Raw genomic sequence first — 23,043 nt, forward strand, 5'->3', positions numbered from 1 at the left:
TTTCACTCAGCGCTTATGGGCGTAGCAGGGGTGGAGGGTAAACAAACCGTATGAATGGCTCGATCGTTTCCGAAATGGCGCGCTTCCGCGGATACAAACAACGATGTGTTGGAAAGAGCAGTGACTGTTTCCACTGACATCTCCGTTTCGCTTCGGTCAGCGCGTTTTATGCACCCAGACTCATGAGTGCTTGCGGCTGCAGCACCCATGCCACTTGCCTGCTACAGATCGCGACTGTTTCCACGTGCTGCAACCACCATCCGGAGCCGCACAACCACCATTCTTCGCCGGCGTTGCAGCGCACGCAGCCGTGTGCCGCGGAAAATGGCAGTGAACTGACGGATGTAGCGGTGGATGCCGAACTTCCAACCAATGCGGTGCTTCCTTATTTGAGCCCGTGAAAGAAACTGAGAAAGAGAACGGGAAAGAAAGACGGTGCGCACAGGTGGAACGCTCCGGAGCAACCTGCAAGAGCCGAAGTGTATGCGCGCCATAATCGATTGGAAGTGATGCCAACGCTGGGGTGAAGTTTACGGGCAGTGCGAAATCTGTTGTGCACTCGAAATTTATGAAGCGTATAACAGAGCACGGATTCCACTATTCACCCCGACGCTTACGTTATGACAAAACCGTTAAACACGAGAGAAAGGTTAAAAAACATTTAAGGCGTCCAGAGCTCCAAAGGCGCTTCGTCACGGTTTCTCGAATGTATTCGTGCACCCAAGTGTAACCAGCTAGCGAAAATGACAGATGTGAGCGATAATGTCTTAAAATGATAATGTCTTTATTCCAAGAGTACAGGCGACAGCCATTGGGGGTAGTTAATATAGGGCACGGGGACACACAAAAGAATAAAAATAAAAGAGCAGTTATTCAGTCGCGCCCATGTGTTTGTTTCCTAATGCTCTAAAGGAGGGTTACATGAAGGGACAAGGCGCCGACAAAATGGTCAAGCTTCGGAAAAAAAATGAAAAAAAAACAAAACCTTAATCTACTTTCTGTTCTACAGCTGCGCAGTCTGCCTACTATATTCACTGACAGCTCAAAATGAAATACGAAAAAAAGAAGAGAGAGAGAGGGGAAGAACTACGAAACGAGCGTTATATGTTTTGAAAGGTAAAAACTTTAGGGAGAGTTAAATTCTGCGTCCAAACAGCGAAGAAGTTGAACTTTGCACTGCCCCAGAAGGTTATGCGCCTAAATTACCCCCCCCCCCTTCGAAAGAAAAAAAAAAACAACAAAAGAATAGCGAGGAAACTGCGCAAGTAAAACCGGAATTGAAAACTACGAGCTTTTAAATAACGACCGCATTCATTTCGCTTTCTTTCTTCCTTTTTTTTTTTTAGATTCACGTGAAGCGCGTGATACGGCAAACTCGAGAAGTCTGCTTAAATAAACCGCAGACTGCCGGCTGCCGAGTCGCGCCGACATAATGCGCTCGAAGGAGCTAATAGCGAGAGGAGCGAGAGTTAGTGAAAAAACAGAAAGGAAAGGAAACAAGTGCTATACTGCTCCTCGAGGCCGTTGTTCATATTTACTTTATTCTTTTAACAACAAAAACAAAAAAAGGATTTATTAAGTTGACGTCAGCGTGGAGTCGAGGTCCTTTCGCGAATGAAGGGAACCGACGCAGCACTAAAATTGCGAGGAAGAGAAGGTAAAAATAAATCGAGCAGTGTCGGATAACTCAAGTGCGCGAAGCAATTTTAGACCCTGGACATGCAAGTAAATCGCTTGGCTTGTTTGATAATAAGGAGAATGGCGCACGGTAACATATCAGGGAGAAAGAGGCGAGAGGAAAAGAAAAGAAAAAAAGGTGCGCGTCCAATACACGAAGTTACGTCTGGCTCCCGCTGAAGAGCACTGTGCTAGGCGCTCACGTGGGAGCTTACGAAGGCAACACTCACCAGCAGACATAACACGCGCGCGAAGTCGTAATTTAGGCAGCTTCCTGAAATGATTAATGACTGTGGAATGGCGATATCACGAACCAGTGCAGTATCCCTATATATACGTAAAAGTATATACGTTTTTTTTTTTTAACACCCGGGCGTCCAGAGGATAACAAAATAGGCAAATAGAGTCCGCGCGCAGCGCCTCTCGGGTAGCGCGTGAAAGCTCCACGCAGCGCCCACCTGTGTAAAGGCCGCCCCACATTCAGCGTTTTCCCGGCGTTTTCTGGCGTTTTGTCACCCGGCGTCGCTCGGCGTCGACGCTGAGGCTGGCGCCAAGCCAAAACGTCGTGCTCAAGGGACACCAGATCTCGCCGCCGCCATCGGAAGCGGCTCGACAGCGCCGACCAATCAGCGCGTGGCAGGGCGTGGCCGCGCTGCTGGCAACTCTTGCAAGAAACTTCCGCAGATTCGCAGTTCGCGCCGCCATTGCTGTTTGTTTGGTTGCTTCAATCATGCTACCGGCGAACATCGATAACGAGCTTCTTATAGCCATTGTAGAAGCAAGGCCGATATTGTGGCAGACCAAACACAAGGAACACAAGAATCGTGTTAAAAAAAAACGTTTTGTGGATTGAAGTCGCCGCCATCGTCCTGCTGGGTGTACCAAATGAGAAGCAGGAGCTTCTTTTTTAGCAGCAAAAGCTGCTGCCTTCTTTCCATGATGTGGCGTATGGCGTCTAGCAATAGAAAGCACCTACTTCCCCCTCTATCATAGAATAAAGAACCCTCGATGCTTAGCTTCGCACGCCGACGCGCCGACCGCTCGAGATGTTCACGCCGATATTGCTGCCAGTTTTCTGAAGCTTAGCCTTGTGTAATTTTTCTACACAGCCCTGAATATTTTATTTAGCGTAAAACTATGCAAAAGGCATAAGTATTGCATTGAAGAATACTTATGACAGCTCTTTTCATTGATATTACACAATTAGCTTAGGAGGTATCTGGTAAAATAAATCTGGTCACATTGTGCGACGCTGCGCTGGCGCTGGTCCGCGTGCCGCTCGTGTGGCTGGACGCCCTCTCTGGCGCCGTTCATGCGACCACGCCGGGAGACGCAACGCCAAAAAACGCCGGTAGAAACGCTGAATGTGGGGCGGCCTTAACGTTTAGCTTTCAAAATACTTTCGACAAACGGGGCTGCAAGCAACCATACAGGTGGAGAGCGAATTTGCTTTGGCCTTAAGGTAGTTACCGATGAAAGACTTAAAGCTCCGATGCTGCGCGAAGATAGTGGAACGACACGGTAGGCATATACGGATCGGCGGTGTAGAGCGGAACTAGTGGGAACACGGCAGCTGTGAAACGGGATACGTGTGGCACGGCTAGGTAAGAGACCAGCACAGCGTCGACGTGTTCATCATCGGCCGCAATTTAAATAGGCACACTGACACAGTAAAGGTAATTAATGTGCGATGGCGCTTTCACGAAAGCAGTCAGGGGCGTGTTGGAATGTGGATGGCACAGACAAGTGCAACGGCGGTTGTATATTCGTTTGGGGGGGTTCCTCCCAGCTGTGGAAGCTTGACGATGGCGTTGATTTACCGTCATCTGATGTTTTGCGCGAACACGTTTTCGGGTAGCGACGTGTCAACAGTAGATGATATGTTCAGAGGGGAAAAAATATATCTTTCGCGCATCACGGGTAATTAAGTCCCGCAGCAAACGGTGCACGTACGGGCGAGTAGAAAACTGCGATCTGGGCTTTCAGTTTTTACGAATCCTGCTCTGGTTAGACGGCGCAGGTGCGGTGCTTGCTTTGCTCATCACAGCTTGGGATGGTCTGGAGGGCAGCACATCTTGAATAGCAGAAGGCATACGCACTTTGAGCCGTGACGTCACGTGGTTGGGCCGACAGCCCATACATTTCGATAGGTTACGCAGACTATATGAAACCGAGGTCGTCAATGGGAGCGACGGGGCCATCCCAGTTGACGTCACTGTCAGAGGGAGGAGGCTTGCCGTTATCTAAGAGGCCTTACCTTAAAATGCAGTAGAAAAAAGAAGTGCATAGCAAAGCATAATCAAGAAAACGGTTGTAAAGAAAGAAAGAAAAAAGAAAAGGTCGGCAGCAAATTTACGACCATATGCACTGGCTCTGTCAGTATAAGCAAGCTACCGGCGCAAGAGCATTCTGTGTGTATAAATTGAAACCATCTGGCCAAAATTCTGCGGCGATCAAATGAATAGCCGCCATCATAACTTTCAAGCGCCCAAGAAAGACGACGAGAAAAATGTGTTCCTTTTGCGTTTGGACCCGCGTAAGGGACAAACAGGAGGAGCCCGGCAGTTCTTACAGTAACGAGCCCAGCTCAGAGAGTTATGAGCGCGATGCGGTTGAAGTGGATGGCGTACAGTGACATGATGGCACTTTGATACGTTGAGTACACACAGTGCCGCGCTTGCAACCGCAAGGCCGGCTCCTCGTATGGAAAGCTGCAAGCGATGCGTTGTGTTGGCGATCCTGTGATACCGCGAAGTGCGGCGTTTTAAAGAGCATGTTTCAATGCAGCAGCGACGATCCGCACTATTATTGATGCCCCGTCTGCGAGAAACCCACGGAGGAGAGAAGACGATGAGTAATGACAAGAAGTGACGATGGCGTTCAAACTAAAATCAGAGGCAGCAAGCCAGAGCGAAACGGTAAAAAAAAAAAAAAAAATAGACAGAATTGAGCTCGGAGCACAAAAGACAAGCAATGAACGAGCCGCAGTTGTACTGAATACAAAAAAGCTTAATACAAAGCCAATTAAAAGCTGCATATTAAATGCAGAACAACGTTTTTTTTTCGTAAGCAAGTAAAATAACGATTAAACTAGAAGCATCGTCCGCTTTTTCTACATATTTTTTTCCTTCCGTTGGTTGCGTGCACTATTGAAAGAAATTCGGATACGAAATGTGATGTGTAGTGTAAAAAATGTTATTCATAGCAAGCAACAAAGTCTGAAGATGAATTTTGCTACAGTGATTAGAGCAACATCAATAAGAACAAGTCTAACACAATCTTCGTATGAATGAACCAAACTCGAGTTTGGTTACGTATAAAGGAATGGCAAAAAAATGTCAGAGACGCGTATGGCCACAAAAATGTTCACATATGGCTTTGATTTGATTTTAAAAAATGTTCAAGAATGCGAAGAAATAAAGAGCGGCATACAATGAAACAACAACGCTAATAAGAGAGAAAAAAAATGCAACGTGGTCAAACACAACAACGACAACCTAAAGAAAAGCCAGCAAACTGCTGCGGCAGTATGTCTCTTCCTTCACATACATTTTCTTTTTACAATGTACTCGAAATAAATACTGCGTATGTGTACATATATACAATTCATTAGTATTCTGAAAAGCACCTGAGGTGAAGGGAATGATTGACACCAGCGCGCACGCGGCAACCCTGGAAAACCCGTTGCGAAAAAAAAAAAATGTGGAACAAAAATTTGGTCGTGAGCTGCACCAAGCAGAACTAAGGCCCCAACGAAGGCGAAACAAGGAAGCGAGAAACCTACCGATGGGCCAGGCGATAGACGTCCTTATGTATAACTACATGCACGCACACCTCGCTCGAAAACATTGCGAGTTTGCATGTCCCAATCACAGTCGTCCAGTGCACTAATTGTTACTCAGTGGCCAATTCTGGAAATCGTAGAACGACTCTCGTTCCAAGCGCGGACCGAAATCGTTCACGCACGACGAAATGCGAACCCCACGCGAGCGAAACAAGAGGCTCGTGACGAGCCGACAAAGGCCGAGAGAAGACACGTGTGCATCGAAATTGTGCTCTTGACAACGTATGATTGGTGCCGTGTGTAGCGACAACTTCAACACCAGAGAACAGGACACGCCAAAAACGTGCCATTCTCTTTCTTTGTGCAGAACATCCTTCACTGAAATTATAAATAAAAGAAGAGTACGCGTATGCCTTGCACTAATAAGCGAGGGAGGGGGCTCTCGCTCGCACGAAGTTGTTTGGCCGTCCCTGGAACTCGCGAGCCTCGGGCGAAAATTTTTTTTGCTTTCATTTCTTCGCTCCGTATTCGCCGTATACAGTATAGAGAACGGGCTCTATGCAAGTGCTGCGACCTGTTCGCTCTCTTTGGTGAGGAAGCGACATGCGAAGTGTCAGCGTCGTAGCGACCGCAGCACCTGGTGGAAGTTCATTTTCCCGCCGCACGCAGCATTAGTATGCGCGCAGCTCGCGCATGCGCAGGCGTGACTGGGACGACGAGCGCGAGAGTGAAATCGCTCTCGTCTGAAATCGCTCAGAGGGGGCCCGGCGCAAACCGCGTCGTGCGAGCGCGCACCCAACACGGGAGTTGATCGGGACATGAGAAGATGATGCCACTCGTTCCTCGTATGCGCGCAACGTTCCTACTAGCAACAACGTGGTGGGTCACATCAACTAGGCCAAGGGAGAGCGGAGAGCCGCTCGCTCAGAGGCGAGTGACATCCACAGGATTCGTGCAGCTGCGTTGCACGGCACGCAGCGGACACAGCGCGCGCTTAATTCATCAGCGCCGTAATAATAATAATATTAATAATAATAATAAAAGAAAAAAAAATGCTAGCAAAAAAAAAGTCGGACTCAGCACGAAAGGATCGTTGGACACTGAAGGAGGGATGCGTATATACAGGTCGATGATGGTTTGTCCGAGTTCAGGCCGGAGAGAGCGGCGTGGACCAGAAGGGAAACCGTGGCGCGGCCTGCCGGCGTCAGCTCTTGTCGGTTCTCGTCTCGTTGAGCAACTTGAGCCACTCGTCCTGCGGCACCTTGTCGAAAGGCGACAGCGGGCCGTCCTTGCATCGGCGCTTGAGGAACATGAACGGGAACCACCTGCGCGGGCGCACCTTGCGGCCCCGCATCGGCTTGCCCGTGCTGTTGAAGCCGATGTACCAGTTGTCGTTGTACACCGACTGGAAGGTGGAGTAGTTGTCCCGCATGATCTCGCGGAACTCGCACAGGCTCTTGCGCCGGCTGCGCCGCCTCTGCGGAAAGGAGAAAAAGAGACCCGTCAGCATGCAGGCGCCAAAAGTGGTGTCACGCCGTGCACTGTGTGCGACACGCTTACCAACGATTCATTCAAGCACTGTCGGTCGGTCCTAACAGGGCGCCTCACAACGTACTTTTTTTTTCTTCCCGTTCAGCAATCGGCGCGAGAGATTAGGATGGGTATGGTTGTTGCCACGTGAGCGGGAAGCGAAGTGCAGGCACGCTAATATGGCACTATCCAAATGGAAGTTCTCCTGAAACGTGCTAGCCGTTACGCTTACGTGGCTTGATTAAGAAAATAGGTATTGAACTGTTTTATTCTTTCTTTCGAGAATAGAATACAGTAAATTCTCGCATATGATACTGAGGCCAGCATAACACGACGGGCAATTCCTGGGCCGCAAAGTTACAAAAATGGTCTCCAATCCACGCTGTGAAGGTGGTTGGACAGCGAAGCTGTAAACGACGGCTAGAACGAGTACCCATTGCGACGTAGGTGGAAGTTATTCAGGTGGCGACATTCACATGCACTTTGCTTAATTATTAGCCTAAAACATTCCGACGGCCTGCGACTCGGCTTGCAGCGCTACTTCGTGCACCTACGAAGAGTGGACCAGAAAGAAGAAAAATTCGCCGCGCCTCGTATGCACGCTGCTCCACAGGAGTCCTCACTATACGTGGCCTCCCCCTATAGCACTGTCACAACACAAATCAGTTGCCAGGCGGGTTCTTCTTTTACGCATGAAAGTGTAGTTACGTCGCTCCCTGCTTCGTATGCTACCGTCAAGCTGCCGTCGCCGCTGCAGCTTGCGTAGCAGTAAACCTAACCGGTAAACGCATGCGGGAAGCGCTACGTGCTTTGCACTGTATGTAGGCGCAGGAGCGCCTTATCATCAGTTATGTGGATGAGATGCTTGTTTTGGGCTTGTTCTTTATTGAAATGTATGCTGTTCTGTATGTTGATGCGTGATTCCACAGAATGCATGCACCGTTCGCTTCACTTTGTTGAGGGCTTGTAGCCTCTGCCTTAGGGGGGTATGAGCCATAGATGATGATAGTTTTCTGTCGACGTTGCGCCACGAAGAAATCCCGAAATTCTAGCCATGGACAGCTTCGCTGTAAAAATACTGCCATGGGGCAACAAGCTAACTGACTGACTGAGGAAGGCGTCAGCCCAGCGGCGACGATGATGCACAAATTAGGGAAGCCATTGGGCACCTTTTGTCTCCTTAAATGTGTTCTGTTATAGCTAATCACTCGTGGTCTAAGCCACAGTATATATCATGCGTGTCATAATACGATAATAAGATTTGTTTTGGTCACATGTTTCCAAAGAACACTTCAAAACCTAAAGGCTTTGTTTAGTACTCGAATATAATACAAGTAAATATGACGTGCCTGAATCCGGAACAAGTTATAATGCAATGGGTTTTGCTGCACAGCTTCTTCCACTAACAGGCGTATTCTTGATGCTATGCCAAGGAAGCGTTGCTGGCGACGCCTGTGAGGATGCTGCACGGGTGCGCACAACCCGGGTTAGGAAATCGATGTACTTTCTCTTTCTAAAGGGACCCAAATGGTGGTCGTGGCACAATTCAAAGAGAACAAGTTATGTGAATTCGGCGCTCATCCAAGTGCGAGTAATTGGACTTCATTTTCCTCGCTATCCGCACGTTTTCTCTATTCGCATACCGTCACTCGCATTATCGGGTGAAAAGGAGCGTGAAGGGGGTGGGGGGAAGAAAAAGGCTAGTGGTAGTAATGCTTCGGAAGTTTGGCAAAGGATATCAGCGGTGGCGTTGCTATAGGTGTGTGGTGTAGGAGAAACGACCGCAGGGCGACTAAAAAGAAAAAAAAGCCTCAAAGTGGGGGGAGAGAAGCTGGCGATCACAGGAGGCACCCTGGCATCATGACCGAAAAGAAAGTAAAGAGAACAGAAGAGCAAGAACCAGAGTAGCGGGGAAAATATCGGCAAAGAGGGACGATTCTCATCGCGGCGGACATGCGTGAGCAGCGGCGGAGAAAACGCGGATGCGAAGCGCGAAACTGCCTCAAATAGCGCCGCATTTATCTTTTCGGCCGGAGCGCGCACGTCACCCGACTGCGGCGTGAGGCGCGCGCGGCTAACCACAGTGAAGCCGCGGCCCCGCCGGGAGCGACGCCACGGATCGGGCGGTGGTTTCTCAGCTGGCGGCGCTTGTGTTTACTTGGCTGTCGGCCGATATCGCGCGGTACTAGCGGCGGCGCCAAATAAGCAGCCAACCAAACGCAATCTGCGGCACGGAACTCGCTGGGTTCCCGGAGGGCCTCCGAAGGAGAAGGGCGGCGCCAAGAGAGATGCAAAAAGTGCGGAGAGCGCAGGTTATACTGGCGAGGAGAATGAAATGTTGTCGAAACACGCGTGGAGGAGGACGAGGTGGAAGGAAAAGAAATGAAGGAGCACGGTTTTTCTTTTTTTTTTTTTTTTCCTGCGTGGCGTTTGAAAGTCGAGCGCTCAGTGAAAAACAAGAATCTTCGCACGGGGATCACGTTCGTGGCGCAACATAAAAATACGTATACTATATACGCGAGGGGAATAAAAAAAAAATGAGATCGGGGTTACGTGAACAGCCAATAAACTTTTTCACGACTATAGGTGCTCCTAAAGCCAGCAAGGTGACGATAGGGCGTTTTGTTAATTCCGCTCTTAAGCACAGCGCAAGAAAAGCAGGGCTATAGAGAAAGGCAGGTCGACAGGGTTCGCGCCTCTGCGGCTTGTCCTGTATGCCCCAAGTGTGCTTTTCTCCGAACTTGGCCCACTCCTCCTTTAATAGGCCACATGATTCTCCAATTGGTATACTTCTACGTTGTGCTAGCTTCTTTGAAACAACGTTCCCTCGTCCAGTCCTGCCATCTGTGCTCTCTTTATGTGCCTCGCTAACGTCGCTATGTTCTTGCCAGTGAGAAAGTCACACGCGGCTTTAGCGTCAACGCGGCGGTGGACAAGCGTGTTTGCCGATGACTTCCCTCCAATGCACTCAGTCTTTCTTGACAAAAGAACACGGGTGGTTGCAATAATCGCAGGATTTCGAAATCTGCATCAAGTTTTATTTGCGTTTAACGTTCTAAGTGTGGTAGGTACCAGACAGGTACGTACCTAAAGCGTTCGAGCTTTCCCTCAGAAGCCATGGCGAATACAGCTGCGACTTGAGAAAGCATTGCGATAGCGACACCTCGGACCACTGTTACCAGAGTCAAGGGCTTGCTCCGCCATGCAGCAACGAATTTTCATGACAGAGAGAGAAAGAGAGAAAGAAAGAAAGAGGGTGGCCTCTTAATAATAATAACAATAAAAACTGGAGAATTCCGTCTGTCGACCTGCCGAGCACGCTACTACAGTATTTTTAAATTTAAGTTGGTTGTTTTACTCTTCAACGGGTATAGCAACAAGTTGTCGGATCTAGAACAAGCCTCCCAATATGCCGCTTGTCTGGCTAGTAGTTCGCCGTTCAAAATGTAACGATGCATCCGCATGGAATGTAACTTAGATAGTAAACACCAGATGGAGCGATGTGCGGATAAATATAGAGTTTCCTACAAAAATTACTATAGAGGAAACTTCCCTGGCGCTAGTGTCTACAAGAGCTGCAATTTATACGTTCAGCGCAGCATGAGAATGATGGGAAATGCATGGATTTGCCTGAACTTTGTCCTTCTGACTTCGAACGGCTTTATGAATTTCCGAACTGATCATTTGCCAAATGCCACAATTCGCAGTGATTATGCATGTGCGCAGAATCTTACTCTCTTCTACATTAAGTAAAGTATATACTGTTCCGAAATTTTGGCAAATAAGGGCAGATAAAGCGTAGTAAATAAAGCGAATATCAAACAAACTCATGTAGAGCCCATCATTACCATGGTAGCCATCATTCCCATGGCAGTTCCCTCTAGCAATTTTAGTTGGAAACTGTGCGGATAAACGAGCGCAAACGGAAGCGGTTCGTCCGATTGTCCTGAGCTATGTGACCTGCTCTTTTGCGGATTCCTGCCTCATCTCGTTCCTGTGCGTCAAATACGGCCTGCCGATAATATATTGTACCTCAAATACTGCTTGAACGAAGCACGTTCAAGCAGAGACTGAGTTGCGCACGCGCGGCGGTCAGCAAAACGAGGGGATGCTCTCGCGATGGTGCCTGTCCACCCGGAGGGACGGCACTGGGGAACGCACCACCCACGAGTGGCGAAGTGACACGCAAGAGTAACGGCCCACTTTCCAAGAAGCCCACGTGCCCGCCGCTCCCCTGCGCGTGCACACCACCGGAACCAGGCGCGCGCAAGCACAAAGCGGCTACAGGGACAGTGCCGCCGAGGAAATCTGCGGGCACTGCGCAGCCATTACAGGTAGCTACCGTGAAACTCGTTCGCCGCGCGCGCACGCACTCGCGCGGTGGCCTTAACGAAGACGTCGTCCCCTTCGATTTCGCAAATTGCCACCCGCTGCCCTCTCCTCCGGCCGTTCGTTTTCCAACAATGAGCTCACGATGGCGCCCCCATGAGTCTGGCATTTCTGCCGGCGGAAACGCGCTGCCTCCGCGCCATGGGATACGGGAAAAGATGCGGCAGTAAATCTACGCGTTTCTTTCTCTTCCTTTTTTTCCCCCCACAGGGAGGCCGCGGTGACGAAGCCGACGTCGTTTGTTACGGCGTAAGTGGCGCCCAGCGCTCGAGTGCCTTGGGGGCCGGCCAGCAGGGTTGACCTAAGCCAAGTATTTAGCCTAATAGCGGCGCCTTAATGAGCCCTAATGAAGGGGGCGGGCTCGGCGAGATGTCTTAATAGAGCCCCGAGTGACAGGTCTTACCTTGTTGACGAGCCTGCCGCCCTTGTTGAAACATAGGAAGGTGCCGTTGGAATGAATGGTGAGCTTGGAACCCATGCCGACCGACGACAGCACCAGTTTGCCTGCACGAGAGAAGGGACAGCAGACGTTGGACGGACGCCGCAATTCTGCAGCGGGCAATTACAAACCGGCTGCCGCTTTGATTCCGAGAGGGCCCACAGGAGCTCTGGCTCCGCGCCCGTAAAATATACCCACGCGCCCGCGAGAATTCCTAATCGCCCTCGGCTGCACCGAAGCGCGGTGTGATGCAGAGATGGCGGCTTACAGCGCGACTTTGTCGCCATGTCTGCGCTTCGCGACGGTTGTTGCGACGCTCGCATGCCGCGGCAACATGCAAATTGGGTGCCGGCGAGGATGCGCCGGTCTACACATGCATATGGACGCCGCGCGGTAGCACGCCATCTTCCATTAGGAATCCGGCAGCTCCATTATGCGCGCATACATGAAACATTATTATTGACGCCATACATGCTAGAAAAGCACGGGGTCGATTAAGTCCGGTTCAGCAAACCAAACAAACTCCTATCCATCATGCAAAGCTGGCTGCAGACTGCAGCTTGGGAAGTGCTTTCAGCCCAGAGAAACTGCACGCGCTCGTCACGCGTGAACGTATAGGCGCTATTTCAGCGCTGTTTGTCCTTTACGCAATCGCTCGAACAATTTCCAGTGCTTGAGCGGCCCCGGTCGCCTCGCCGCAAGAACACGAGGTGAAAGAGCGGACGTATAGGCTGGTGTAACGAGGAAATCCCATGGATGGAGCCTGGCGCGCTTCGCAAACAAGCCCGACGAAAGGCAAACAGCTAGCGCGCACGCGTGCATTGAGGCTTGTTTTCGTCAAGTTGGGCCTTCACGCTCCATATTATCTTCGGCTCTGTTTTTGTCAGCGTCGGTGAGAAAGCAGACACGGCCGTTTTTTTTCTGAGTATGGGGCAACTGCCTAGAGATGCGCTCGGTTCTGAGCCCATTACATGCGTCTGCTTTTGCGGCCTATACTGCGCCGTTGCTTGCACTGACTTCTCTCCAGTAAAGCACGTCTCCGTTTCAAATAAGTAAGCGTGCAATTTCGTAGTGCATGCTTTTAGGAGCGACATTCCGCAAAAATTTATGGGAATTCAGTACTCGTTGTACATCTGCGACGTACAAACGCTGCACATAGCTTGGGATACTGTCATGTGCTTGTATGAATATATGATGATTCAGCTGTATATGGACTGTGTACAATATCGTTGACGCGTACTGGACGTATCACTAGCACTCATTGTAAAATTGCAATAACCTCATTTCGCTCTCTTTCTTTCCCTGTCCCTTCCCTTCCGCATACGGCCCTGTGGTGTAGACAGAAATATGGTCTCCCGGCCGACCTCTCCGCGTTCCCTATCAGTAAATCATCTCTACCATGAATGGGAATAACGAAAACTCTCACTGTTGTTTAAATCTGATACTAATAAAGAAAACACTAATATTTTTTGTTTATTTCGTGCGTCGTAACTAATGATCTCGTTATCTCTTTAGATACTGCGTGTGACGTCAGCGCCACCAAAGTTAGAGCATCGGCAGTAATGAGATCTCAGCTCAAACGCCACACATCCCAAAGCAAGCGTCACTGCACGCTCAGTCAGTGCCGAAGAAGGACTCCCATTCAGATGGCCAAGATTAGCTCATAAGCTGTATCTGATCGTATAAGCGCCGTTCGCATTGGGCACGACTGCCGAACGATTACAAATATCTGAATGGGTGCTATCGCATGCAGAGACACATAAGAAAGAGGGAGAGAAAACGTAAAGCCACGCCACACAAGCTCATATATGCACGCATACAGTCACATACATATGCGCATGAATACGCACACACAGTTAATCCAGACGCGCAAGTTATCCGGTGGCTCGGCGGCTGTGGCGTTCTGCTGCAGCGAGCACGAGGTCGCGAGCGCGGCGCTTGACCGCGGCGGCCGCATAGCGATGAGGGCATAATACAAGAAACGCCCGTGTAGTAACATTTCAGCGACGTGCCGTGCGATGGCACTGGGACTTCCTTGCGGCCGACGGTGGGATTCAGGTCCTCGAGTCGGTGCAGAGGACCCCAAGTAAATGCGGCAGCTTGTACCTCTGTCTAGCAACCACACGCAAAGCAGCCGAACGAGAACACGGGTACACCTGCTATACAAAACCGCTGAAGGGGAGATGCCCGCAGCCAAACGCCATTACGACTGCAGCGAGCTCGTGGAAGCACGGAAGATATGCTGACGGCAGTAATACAGCGCTAATCTCGTTTAACAGCCCCGCGCGGATCATGGTGAACCGCGCGCCCTGGCGGGCTGCCACAGTTAGCTAAGTTCCTCAGCGGCAAGGCAGAGTTATGTGCTCCGTGTGCAACGGGGCCTGCGTGATTGCAAGCGCCCGCTGGCCCCGTCGCAGCGGTCTCGGCCTTTTCCACGTCACCTTCTGTAAATGTTGCAAGACCGACGTATCTCGTCAGGTGGAAGAAGCCAGCATGAGCTTCAGCGGGCATTTATATTTATATATATATATATATGGTCCGACGTTGGCTCAAGACTAACGAGCAACGCGAACGAGGCTGGAAATACCGAGTTATCACTGCGGGCCAGATATCGCACCAATAAACAACTCGCAGCGGCTACCCACATAGTATGGTTTTGCCGCCGAAACGATATATATTTTTTTTTCTTCTTTTCCCCGCATTCAAAAAGAGAAAGGCAATTTGTAGGTCAGAGTCGCGGCGTACAAGTTCAAGTGCATCCATCTCTCGCGCTCGCTCTCTCTCGCGCTCTCTCTCTGTGCACGTAAAGCGCCCCGTGGGTACGACTTTCTGCAGGGCATATACGGACGTAACAAAAGATGCGCGAGAGATTAAGGATTCCGCGTTAACAGGCGGGCTATTGTCGAAGACCGAGCACATATAGAACACGTGCCGCCTCAATATCGTCTTTAGCGCTTTCTCTCTTTTTCCACGCACAGCCGACACCTCTGCTGAGTCGGAGCGGGCACAACGAGCGCCGCCTGGCGATCTTCGCCGCTGACAAGCTTGATTGAGATGATAGGTTTTTAAGAGAGGGCGAATTCAAACAGGTCGTAAAGACGTTGATAAAGCACCGAGAAGGAACGATTATTCACGCCCGCGTTGCCGGCTTCTGTATATACTTGTCTGGCAGTTTCTGGTGCACGCGGCAGACAAAATATATATATATATATATATATATATATATATATATATATATATATATATATATATATATATATATATATATATGCGGGCAAGGACGAAGGCTAAACATGGCGCTCGCCATGACGGTTCGCTTCGCGAAAACTAAAAAGAGCGTTGCAGAACGATGCCGCTATGCCTGATTCCGCAGCCTGACAGGCTCCTGTCTCCCACATCGAGCGATACGAACACCGGCATGCAAGCGCGAGGGGCCTTGCCTCGGACAGGGCGGTCGCAGCGAACAGGTCAAGGGCGGCACGCAGCGCGAGGCATGCAGCGGCCGCGAATATATTTGACAGATAGGCCCTAAAGCACATGCCAGATATGTTTACAGCGCGCTCGTTCATTTTGCGCGTGAGCGATAACATTTGCAGCTGGAGCAGTTGATATGCGCTCGTGCAGTGCTTGTCGCCTTCTTGTCATTTTCACGCACAATATATGTGCTCAATGTTTCAATAAGAAACCTCGGACGGAACGCGCAAACTAATTTTCTGCCGCCACAAGTTCAGCGCATTCTTTCGCGGCACACGCGCGCAAGCTCCTCATCGTGTGGCGAAAACGAATGCCCGAGGTTAAAATCTTGTCGCCGAGTTAGGGGCAGGTTCTCGGTATAGGGGGAAAACTCGTTTGGAAGCTGGCAGAATCTTCAGAATGGTGCTATATAGAGAGGCACGGCGGCTGTGTCCGCAGTGTACGCGTGTGCAGTTGTTGCCCAGACGCACTCCTCAGCGCCAATTTCGTGTAGCAGCACTTGGTGGGGCAATGCGCTCGCTTTAAACTGCGCACAAGGTCAGCGCGACCTCGACAGACTGCGCACTATGCCACAACATCATACTAAGCCTTTTCCCGTTTGGCGCACACAATGAAGGACTGGAGAGGCGTTCGTTTACGGGTTCTTTCTTTTTGAAATTTTTAAATCCCGGGTGGCGGTACTCTTGAGCAAGGCTCGCGTTCGGAACACGAGTGGCACGCGTCTGCCAAACTTCCTGCGCGGCACGTGCGAATCGCGAGCCCTCCACGCACGCGAGAGCACCTTTGACTCGGCGCACTCGTACGCCTGGCTGCGTAACCGAATCGGGTGTCAGCGAGCGGGCGCGTGAGCTTTTTTGCCACGACCCCCCGTGCCGTCTGTGCGCGGTGTCGCAACAACAGCTCGCGCCTGATCCGCGCACACGCCTGCATCAGCAGCAGACGGCGTCTCGTGCGGAAAGTTACCACAGCGAAGCAAAGATCGCGTGCTCGCTCACCACAAAATGGCTGTTTTGCAGCCGTGACGAGAACGGTCTCCCGTGCATACGCCCAGCTTAGTTTATTCTGCTGCCAGCCGGACCGGCGCTGACGAAAGGTGCTCACAGCCGACCAACACCACAGCAGAGCAGACTGCGTACGACACGCAGGTGCACCGAGTGGCGCGCCTCGAATCTGAACACAACAATCTCGCCACATCACATCATAGCTCGCGCTGGAAGGAGAGAAGCATGTGCCTCCGACTCCTGCCTTCGAGAAATTCAGAAGCTGTTATACGTACGTTAATTTCTGTGCGCCAACCGCCCTTCATATACGGCGCTCGAGCGCATCTTACCAGTTTGTACGTGAACTGAAATGTGCGCGACATTTTTTTGAGAGCTGCCTTTTGCTGGTGTTTAACATACCTCGAATTGCAGCCATGAAGTGAAACCTTACTAGGAAGACGCTGCAAAACAGTTTGCTGCACCGATGCAAGTGACGGTGGACGGTGTGGTCGTGTATAACAGTGCTCCTCATGGATAATAAGTGTAGCAGCACCGTACAAAACACCTCCAGCAATTCTTTCTCCGATCAGTTTACTACGCCTCATCACAAGCATGTATTGCAGTACAGCCGTGCTTTGCTGTTTGGTACAGTTGTTATGGCTTACATACTTTTGCTCAGCTTCGGCTTATTCAGTACATACAGTTGGAAAATTTTACTACAGTCCACATGGATGTAGTAAAACCGTGAGTACGCATTTAAACTAGCGAGTTAAGCATAGGACGCACGCCTACATTCATTTCCACAAATGGTGCAGCGAAAAAAACAAATATATTCGCCTCCATTGCACCCTGTGAAAGTGGATGCACAGCGAAGCTGTTGCCGACGTTTGAAAAGCACCACAAGCGACGTACGTCACCCGCGCACGTACGTGTGTGGAAGTGCAGCATACACGCTCATTCCTCAAGGCCCTCCCGCCAAGCGCACGTGCCCGATTGAAGCAATTCAATTTTTCAAAGTAAATTGCGCCAGAGAATTCGTAGAGTACGACTTAGACATAAGCTGCAGACATGGTAGCTTCCGATTGTAATTCGGAGATACGAGAGAATAACGGCATTGTCACGTGACGATATCGCCTGATGACGCAATCTGATGACGCCATCACGTCAAACGTGACGTCTCGCGATGGCGCCTTCGTCAAGTGATGATGTCACCTGATGACGTCATGCGGTGCCTCTTGGAGAGGCAGTGCACTGTGCGCTTGCCGCTTCTTCGCGATGTCTCCGGGATAGGCCCACATTTCTGTGTGAGCACTGCGCACAGGGACCCGAAAAATCTCTACCAACTATAGGCTAAGAGCTTCGCTTTAATATAATATTTTAAACATGAGCTAAAGCTTCCATGCATGTAAACACGTACTTCTCTCAATGTTTTTCTCGTTTGTTCTTTAAGAACAAAAAAACAAACAAACGTTTTAGGATAACTTCTGTTTGTTCTTAAAAGAAAAATAACACACGTAATCTTACTTTAAAGACAAAAAACAGACAAACAAACAAATGTCTTTTCAAAGGTGGCAATTTTAAGAAAACTTCTGTTTCTTTGTTCATTCCGATGTTCATTTCTGAGCGCGTATAATCAATAAATACGAAAAAGAAGTATGGCTTCTTCGGCGCAACTTCCTGTTTTGAAGTAGCTGCACTTCTCACAACTGCATCAGTATATGAGCAAACTATTTGGTGTTCCAAGGAACGTGTGAAAACAAATTTAATCTGTACATTTTTTCAGAACATTTTTTTTCCCGTTTTCTCTGGCTCACAGGATGTTGTGAAGGCGTTCGCCTCGAGCGCGGACCGATTTCGTTTGCTACTGCAAGCACGATAGATGCCCGAGGAATGCGAGATATTTGGAAATAAGTTTTTGGCACCGTGAGCAGAAACCCGGCGGTCCTCCACATTTAGGCATTCTCGAACGCTTCGCGGCACGGCGCAACAGAAATCACGCGACTTAGAGAGGCGCGGTTCGACGCGCGATGCGGCGGCTGTCGACAGAACAGCCCACTGCTAAGTAATAGACACCGACGGCGACGTTCTTCGACGCAGAAGCGCGTGCTCAGCATCGAGCAGCCAAGCAACGACCGAGTTAGACGTAATTCCCAATCGCCTGAAAAAAACCAGGCCACATACTAGGCTGAATGTATATACGGAATGACTCGCTAGACGCTAGGGCAGTCCCCCTGGCCCTTTCAAACAGCCCGTGACAGTACTTCCTAATCACCTACACCGCGGCTCTCCTGGCGGCTTCTCTATCAGACCCATACCTTTCGGCGACGCTTGTCCGCCACCGAACGCGAGAACGCGATCTCGCGTCTCTGCCCAGCTTGACGTCGGGCCCATCAGTCACGACTCGTTTTCCTTTCTTTTTGCCAAGAAATGAACAAGAATTGGTCGGTATGCATGTCGCAGCAGGGCTGTGACAGGGGGCATTCAAGATTGGTCGTAGGCCTTCGCTTGTGCTCTGCCAAGGTCACACAGGTGAAAAGCAAACCAACGCAATTTTACGCTGTCTGTATTACGCTCTCTCTCTCTCTCTCTCTCTCTCTCTATATATATATATATATATATATATATATATATATATATATATATATATATATATATATATATATATATATATATATATATATATATATACTTTTTCTCAGCTCTCCCGTGACTGTCCCGTAAAGGTACTAAGGAAGCCTCGGGGTAAACGCTTTGTAAAGCAGCAGAACGCAGAACGCGCACTGCCTGCAACTGCTATACCGAGCGCTCACAGAATAGTGTTGCAGCCCGCGGCGTGCTCGTGAGCTTCAAAGGTGCACTAAGACGACGTTACCCCGAACACTGCGTCCCTGTCCACGTTATCTTTACGAAACTGTCGCCACGTGAACGAGCACAAAGACTTCGGATCACGGTATCAGCGCCGATTGCGCGACGTCACCTTGACCCACGACAACAATCGTATCATTACGTGCTGTCAATACAGTTTTTATATCAAGCACCACTTGTTGCCTGTGAGACGTAAGAGATGGAGGAGATATCTCGGAGCGTATCTCGCACCCGCTCGAGCCTGTGCTGCCATTCCTCGCACCTGTCGGCCCGGCTCGACAGCGGACAACCGGCCAGGTGCATGGACCCGCAGCGTCCCTCCCCGGCGCCGATGCCGCGTACAGGCAAAGCATGCGTCATACACTGAAAAAGAACGTTAAGCCACAAGGCAGGTAAAGCGACGCTGCTTGCTTACTGCTGCGATGAGCGAGTTCGACTATTCATCATAAACGCACGTTTTCAAGGATCCATTCACATTTAGCCTCGTGGATTGGGAAATAAAAAAAAAACTGGAGGTGGGGCTTCCCGAACACTGAAAAAGAGTTCATTTGTCCCGAAAAACTGTCCTTCCTGATGACTCTTCAAAACGTACTCGAAATTAATCGTAACTTTTCTTGAAAGCTGTTTAGAGGAATGCTCAACATGCTACGATACAACGCAATGCGTTCGCGAAATGCGCATCCCCAAGTGTGCTCCCAAATAAAATAAATAGAGAACAAGGCATAAAGAAATGCCTAAACCCGAATTATTCGTATATGACGACAGCGTAATATCATGGCAACGCACATAGAAGAAATGCACACAGGACTGCAGGCGCTGTCCTGTCTCAGTTCCTCCACCTTGTCCAGGGCACGACATTCTTTACGTATTGCCGTCTTCACTATGGTAATGTGTACACTACGTGTATGTTGCACCAGGGATCTTGACGAGGTGAGTGAGTTCTGGTGAGGTTAACTGGATCAAAAGCGGCTAGCCGGTGCAACCAAAGTGAGCATACTTATATGTGAGCGAATTCTACTGGTTCTATGGGAAGTTCTCAAGGTTCACTTGAAAATTTCGAGTTTTGTTCAACAGCTTGCTTATGTGCAACTGCAGAATTCCAACTCGAAAGGCTCGGGTATGTTTACTGTCATTGTGGATTTCAAGCCCCTACAGTTGAAATGGGTGCAGAAAGAAGTCAGTAATCGAGAATCCGACTGCCGGTGTTTTTGTTTTTGCGCAGGCTACGCAGACAATAATATTGTCCCGCATGCGCGTCATTCTAATCAGGTCGCAAACGCAGACTGCGTTTCTACCAAAAAAAGAAAAAAGAAAGAAGGAAAAAATGGAAAAGAAATCGCGCAGCTTGACAACAATCGGCGCGCATATTATAACGCTGAAGTACGCGCTCGTATCGTTGTATCGAACGCCCTTTATACGCTACGCGATGCGCCTTCGCCGTCCGTTTAGATGTTTCGACGAATCTGCCCCATATTTCAGAGCGAAGGATAAAGGGCCAGACGGAAAGACAAACAATACATATCATGACGTCCAAATGAGTCTTATCGCCTCCAACCAGCTTCTCTTTTTCTCCCTATCTCTCTCTCTATTTTTTTTTTTTTTCATCTTCTGGCACCCCCGGCGAACTTCCGCAGCTAGTAAAACGACGACTGTTGATCCCTTATCTAGTTCTGCCCGTGCAAACCACCGTGCAGATAGCCACCATGCAGATCACGGTAACACACTTGATTAGGCTGAATGGAAAGTTTATGTTGTCCGCGCACACGTGTTATCTGAATGGGCACACCTGCCGGCACGCTTGTACCGACAAGAGGCCGCAGCGTAATCTTGCCCTGCCCTTGGGAGACGCATGGCGACAGCATGGCAAGACACCTTAGCCAAAGCGGCGAGCGGTTAAAGGCGAACTGCAACGAAATTTTGGAACCGCGTAAAAAGCCCAGGTTCATATAGCGGAGATACAGAACAGCCTACTTGCGAAACTCTACGCTAAGCTCCATGCTTTTCCCTTATGACTTCTCTCTCCACGTTTGAAATACGAGTGGGTGCGTCGCGGAAAGCTCGCGAATTTAGACATTTTCGACGCGGAAACTGATAAAAAAAACAAGACGCCGCCGTTACCGATCGCCGGAAATGAGGCAGAACCCGGACCGTTGAGAAGCAGCGCAGTTCCTGCGCGTAACCTCGGCGATCAAGCGGCACACGTGGCACGCTGAAAATCTCGGAGGCCACGTTCTGGGATGTGCGTCACATCCGCTAACCACCAGGTGCCAACGTCGCTGCTTAATTAAAGGCTTTTAAAAAGAAAATTGGACAATGCATCAGTAGTATACGCTACCAATTTATAATCCTTTTAGCCAAACTGAAATTTCGTTACAGTTGGCCGTTAAGGTGAGTGACGCCACTCACTATACCTGCGCCTGGAATGGGCCGTAGAGCTCTTATGTAGAGGGCCCCGTATTGTTCCTCATCTTACGAAAGCAAATGACGACCGTTGTGTCAGTCATGCCAACAATAATGCGTTCCAGCTGAGTTTACGCGCAAGCTCGCTCTGAATAGCCCAACTATACTCCGACTACGCTCAGCCGCTAAGCGTGGGAGCATCTGAGTGTGCGCAAACTGCTTAGCCAGTCAGCAGAAAGCTCAAAGCTCAGCTACTGGATAGACGAAAGGAAAATCCAGCTTCGATTCACATGTGATTAAGTGGAAGACGGACTAAGCGTCGCTTAGGACCATATTCTCGACCGATCACTTTGGGAGTACTTTCACTTTTGCTTGACCTAATGTCCGACGCGACTCCTCGCTGGATCAAGTAGAACGTCATGAAGTCGCCTGCCACCCGAATTCTCCCGTCGTGAAGCAACTTTAGAGTGCCAGCTATGGTTATGCGTCGCATTCACAAACACTTATTCAGACCTCATTCAAATGGTCAACAGCGCCGCGTGCAACTCTTCCGGACGGGGTGAGACCATAGGACACAGACTGTGCCATTTTCCAACCTACAACTCTCGGCGAGATTATGACTCTTCGCCGCTTAGACGACAGACCGTTTTCAGAAGCTAAGATTCTGGGACCCTGGCGGAAGACCTCTAGTGTGCACAAGGCCACCAAAGCGCTAATTGGCTTTTTGAAGGCAACTGTACTAGATGAGCGCTTGTGAGCGAACATTCATCGTGAGCGAACATATACATGAGTGAACGTCCATCTGCGACTGCGCAGGCAATCGTAGATGCACGTTCTTCCTTCTTATCTTTCTTTCCCCTTCCCTACATGTAGGGTAGCCATCCTGGCGAGACCTTGATTAACTTCCCTGTTTCCCTCTCTCTCTCTCTCTCTCTCTCTCTCTCTCTCTCTCTCTCTCTCGCTGGCTGAAAAGGAGGAGGACGTTGGCTGCAGGCGGATCTAGCCTTGCTGGAATTGGCCCATCGCAGCGAAGTTTCCGTGGAAGCCGACGTATTTGAAACATGGCGATTTATGGAGGCTGGCACCATCTGGGTTAGGGAGAGACACTTTTGATGGAACGAACCTAGTGTAACTTTACACACGGAATAAAAAGAACACCAACAGAAACACGTTTTCGTGTTGCTTGGCGCTAACTATAGATATAATAATATAACTGTACATCTTACATGCACGCGCACGTGCGCGCGAATACGCATAACGACAGACGACAAACGCCCGGATATATATGCAGGCAAACGCGCTGACACATATGCATGTTCCTATGTTTAAAAAGAATAAAAATAGCGCATCTCCAGTAAATAGGATACGACCATGAGCCTATTGGCCCTCATGCCGCTAAGCCATGGACTTGTTCGATTTTCTGTCGCTATTGACTAGCTATAACCTGACCGAGGGTCAACGAGCTCAGAATTTCCCGCCGATTAGACGCAAGCCGTCGTCTTTAA

The 23,043-nt window shown here is 49.7% G+C and overlaps 1 protein-coding gene across 2 annotated transcripts in view; it reads right to left on the reverse strand.

Moving 5' to 3' along the window:
- Positions 1 to 3,061: 3,061 nt before the first annotated feature.
- The window catches only part of LOC142565163 (fibroblast growth factor 17-like), a 94,586-nt gene continuing 74,604 nt past the window's right edge, over positions 3,062 to 23,043 (reverse strand). Inside the window, exons 4-5 of one of the 2 annotated variants that reach the window (XM_075676240.1) lie at positions 11,784 to 11,884; positions 6,528 to 6,938 (exon numbers count right to left, since the gene is read on the reverse strand). In XM_075676240.1, coding sequence (XP_075532355.1) covers positions 6,666 to 6,938; positions 11,784 to 11,884 — 374 coding nt within the window. In that variant the 3' untranslated portion in view covers positions 6,528 to 6,665. Of the gene's footprint in view, positions 6,939 to 11,783; positions 11,885 to 23,043 lie in introns of both variants that reach the window. The other variant, XM_075676238.1, reaches the window with a different exon arrangement.

Source organism: Dermacentor variabilis, chromosome 1 (assembly GCF_050947875.1).
Source record: "Dermacentor variabilis isolate Ectoservices chromosome 1, ASM5094787v1, whole genome shotgun sequence".
NCBI classification, from domain to species: domain Eukaryota; kingdom Metazoa; phylum Arthropoda; class Arachnida; order Ixodida; family Ixodidae; genus Dermacentor; species Dermacentor variabilis.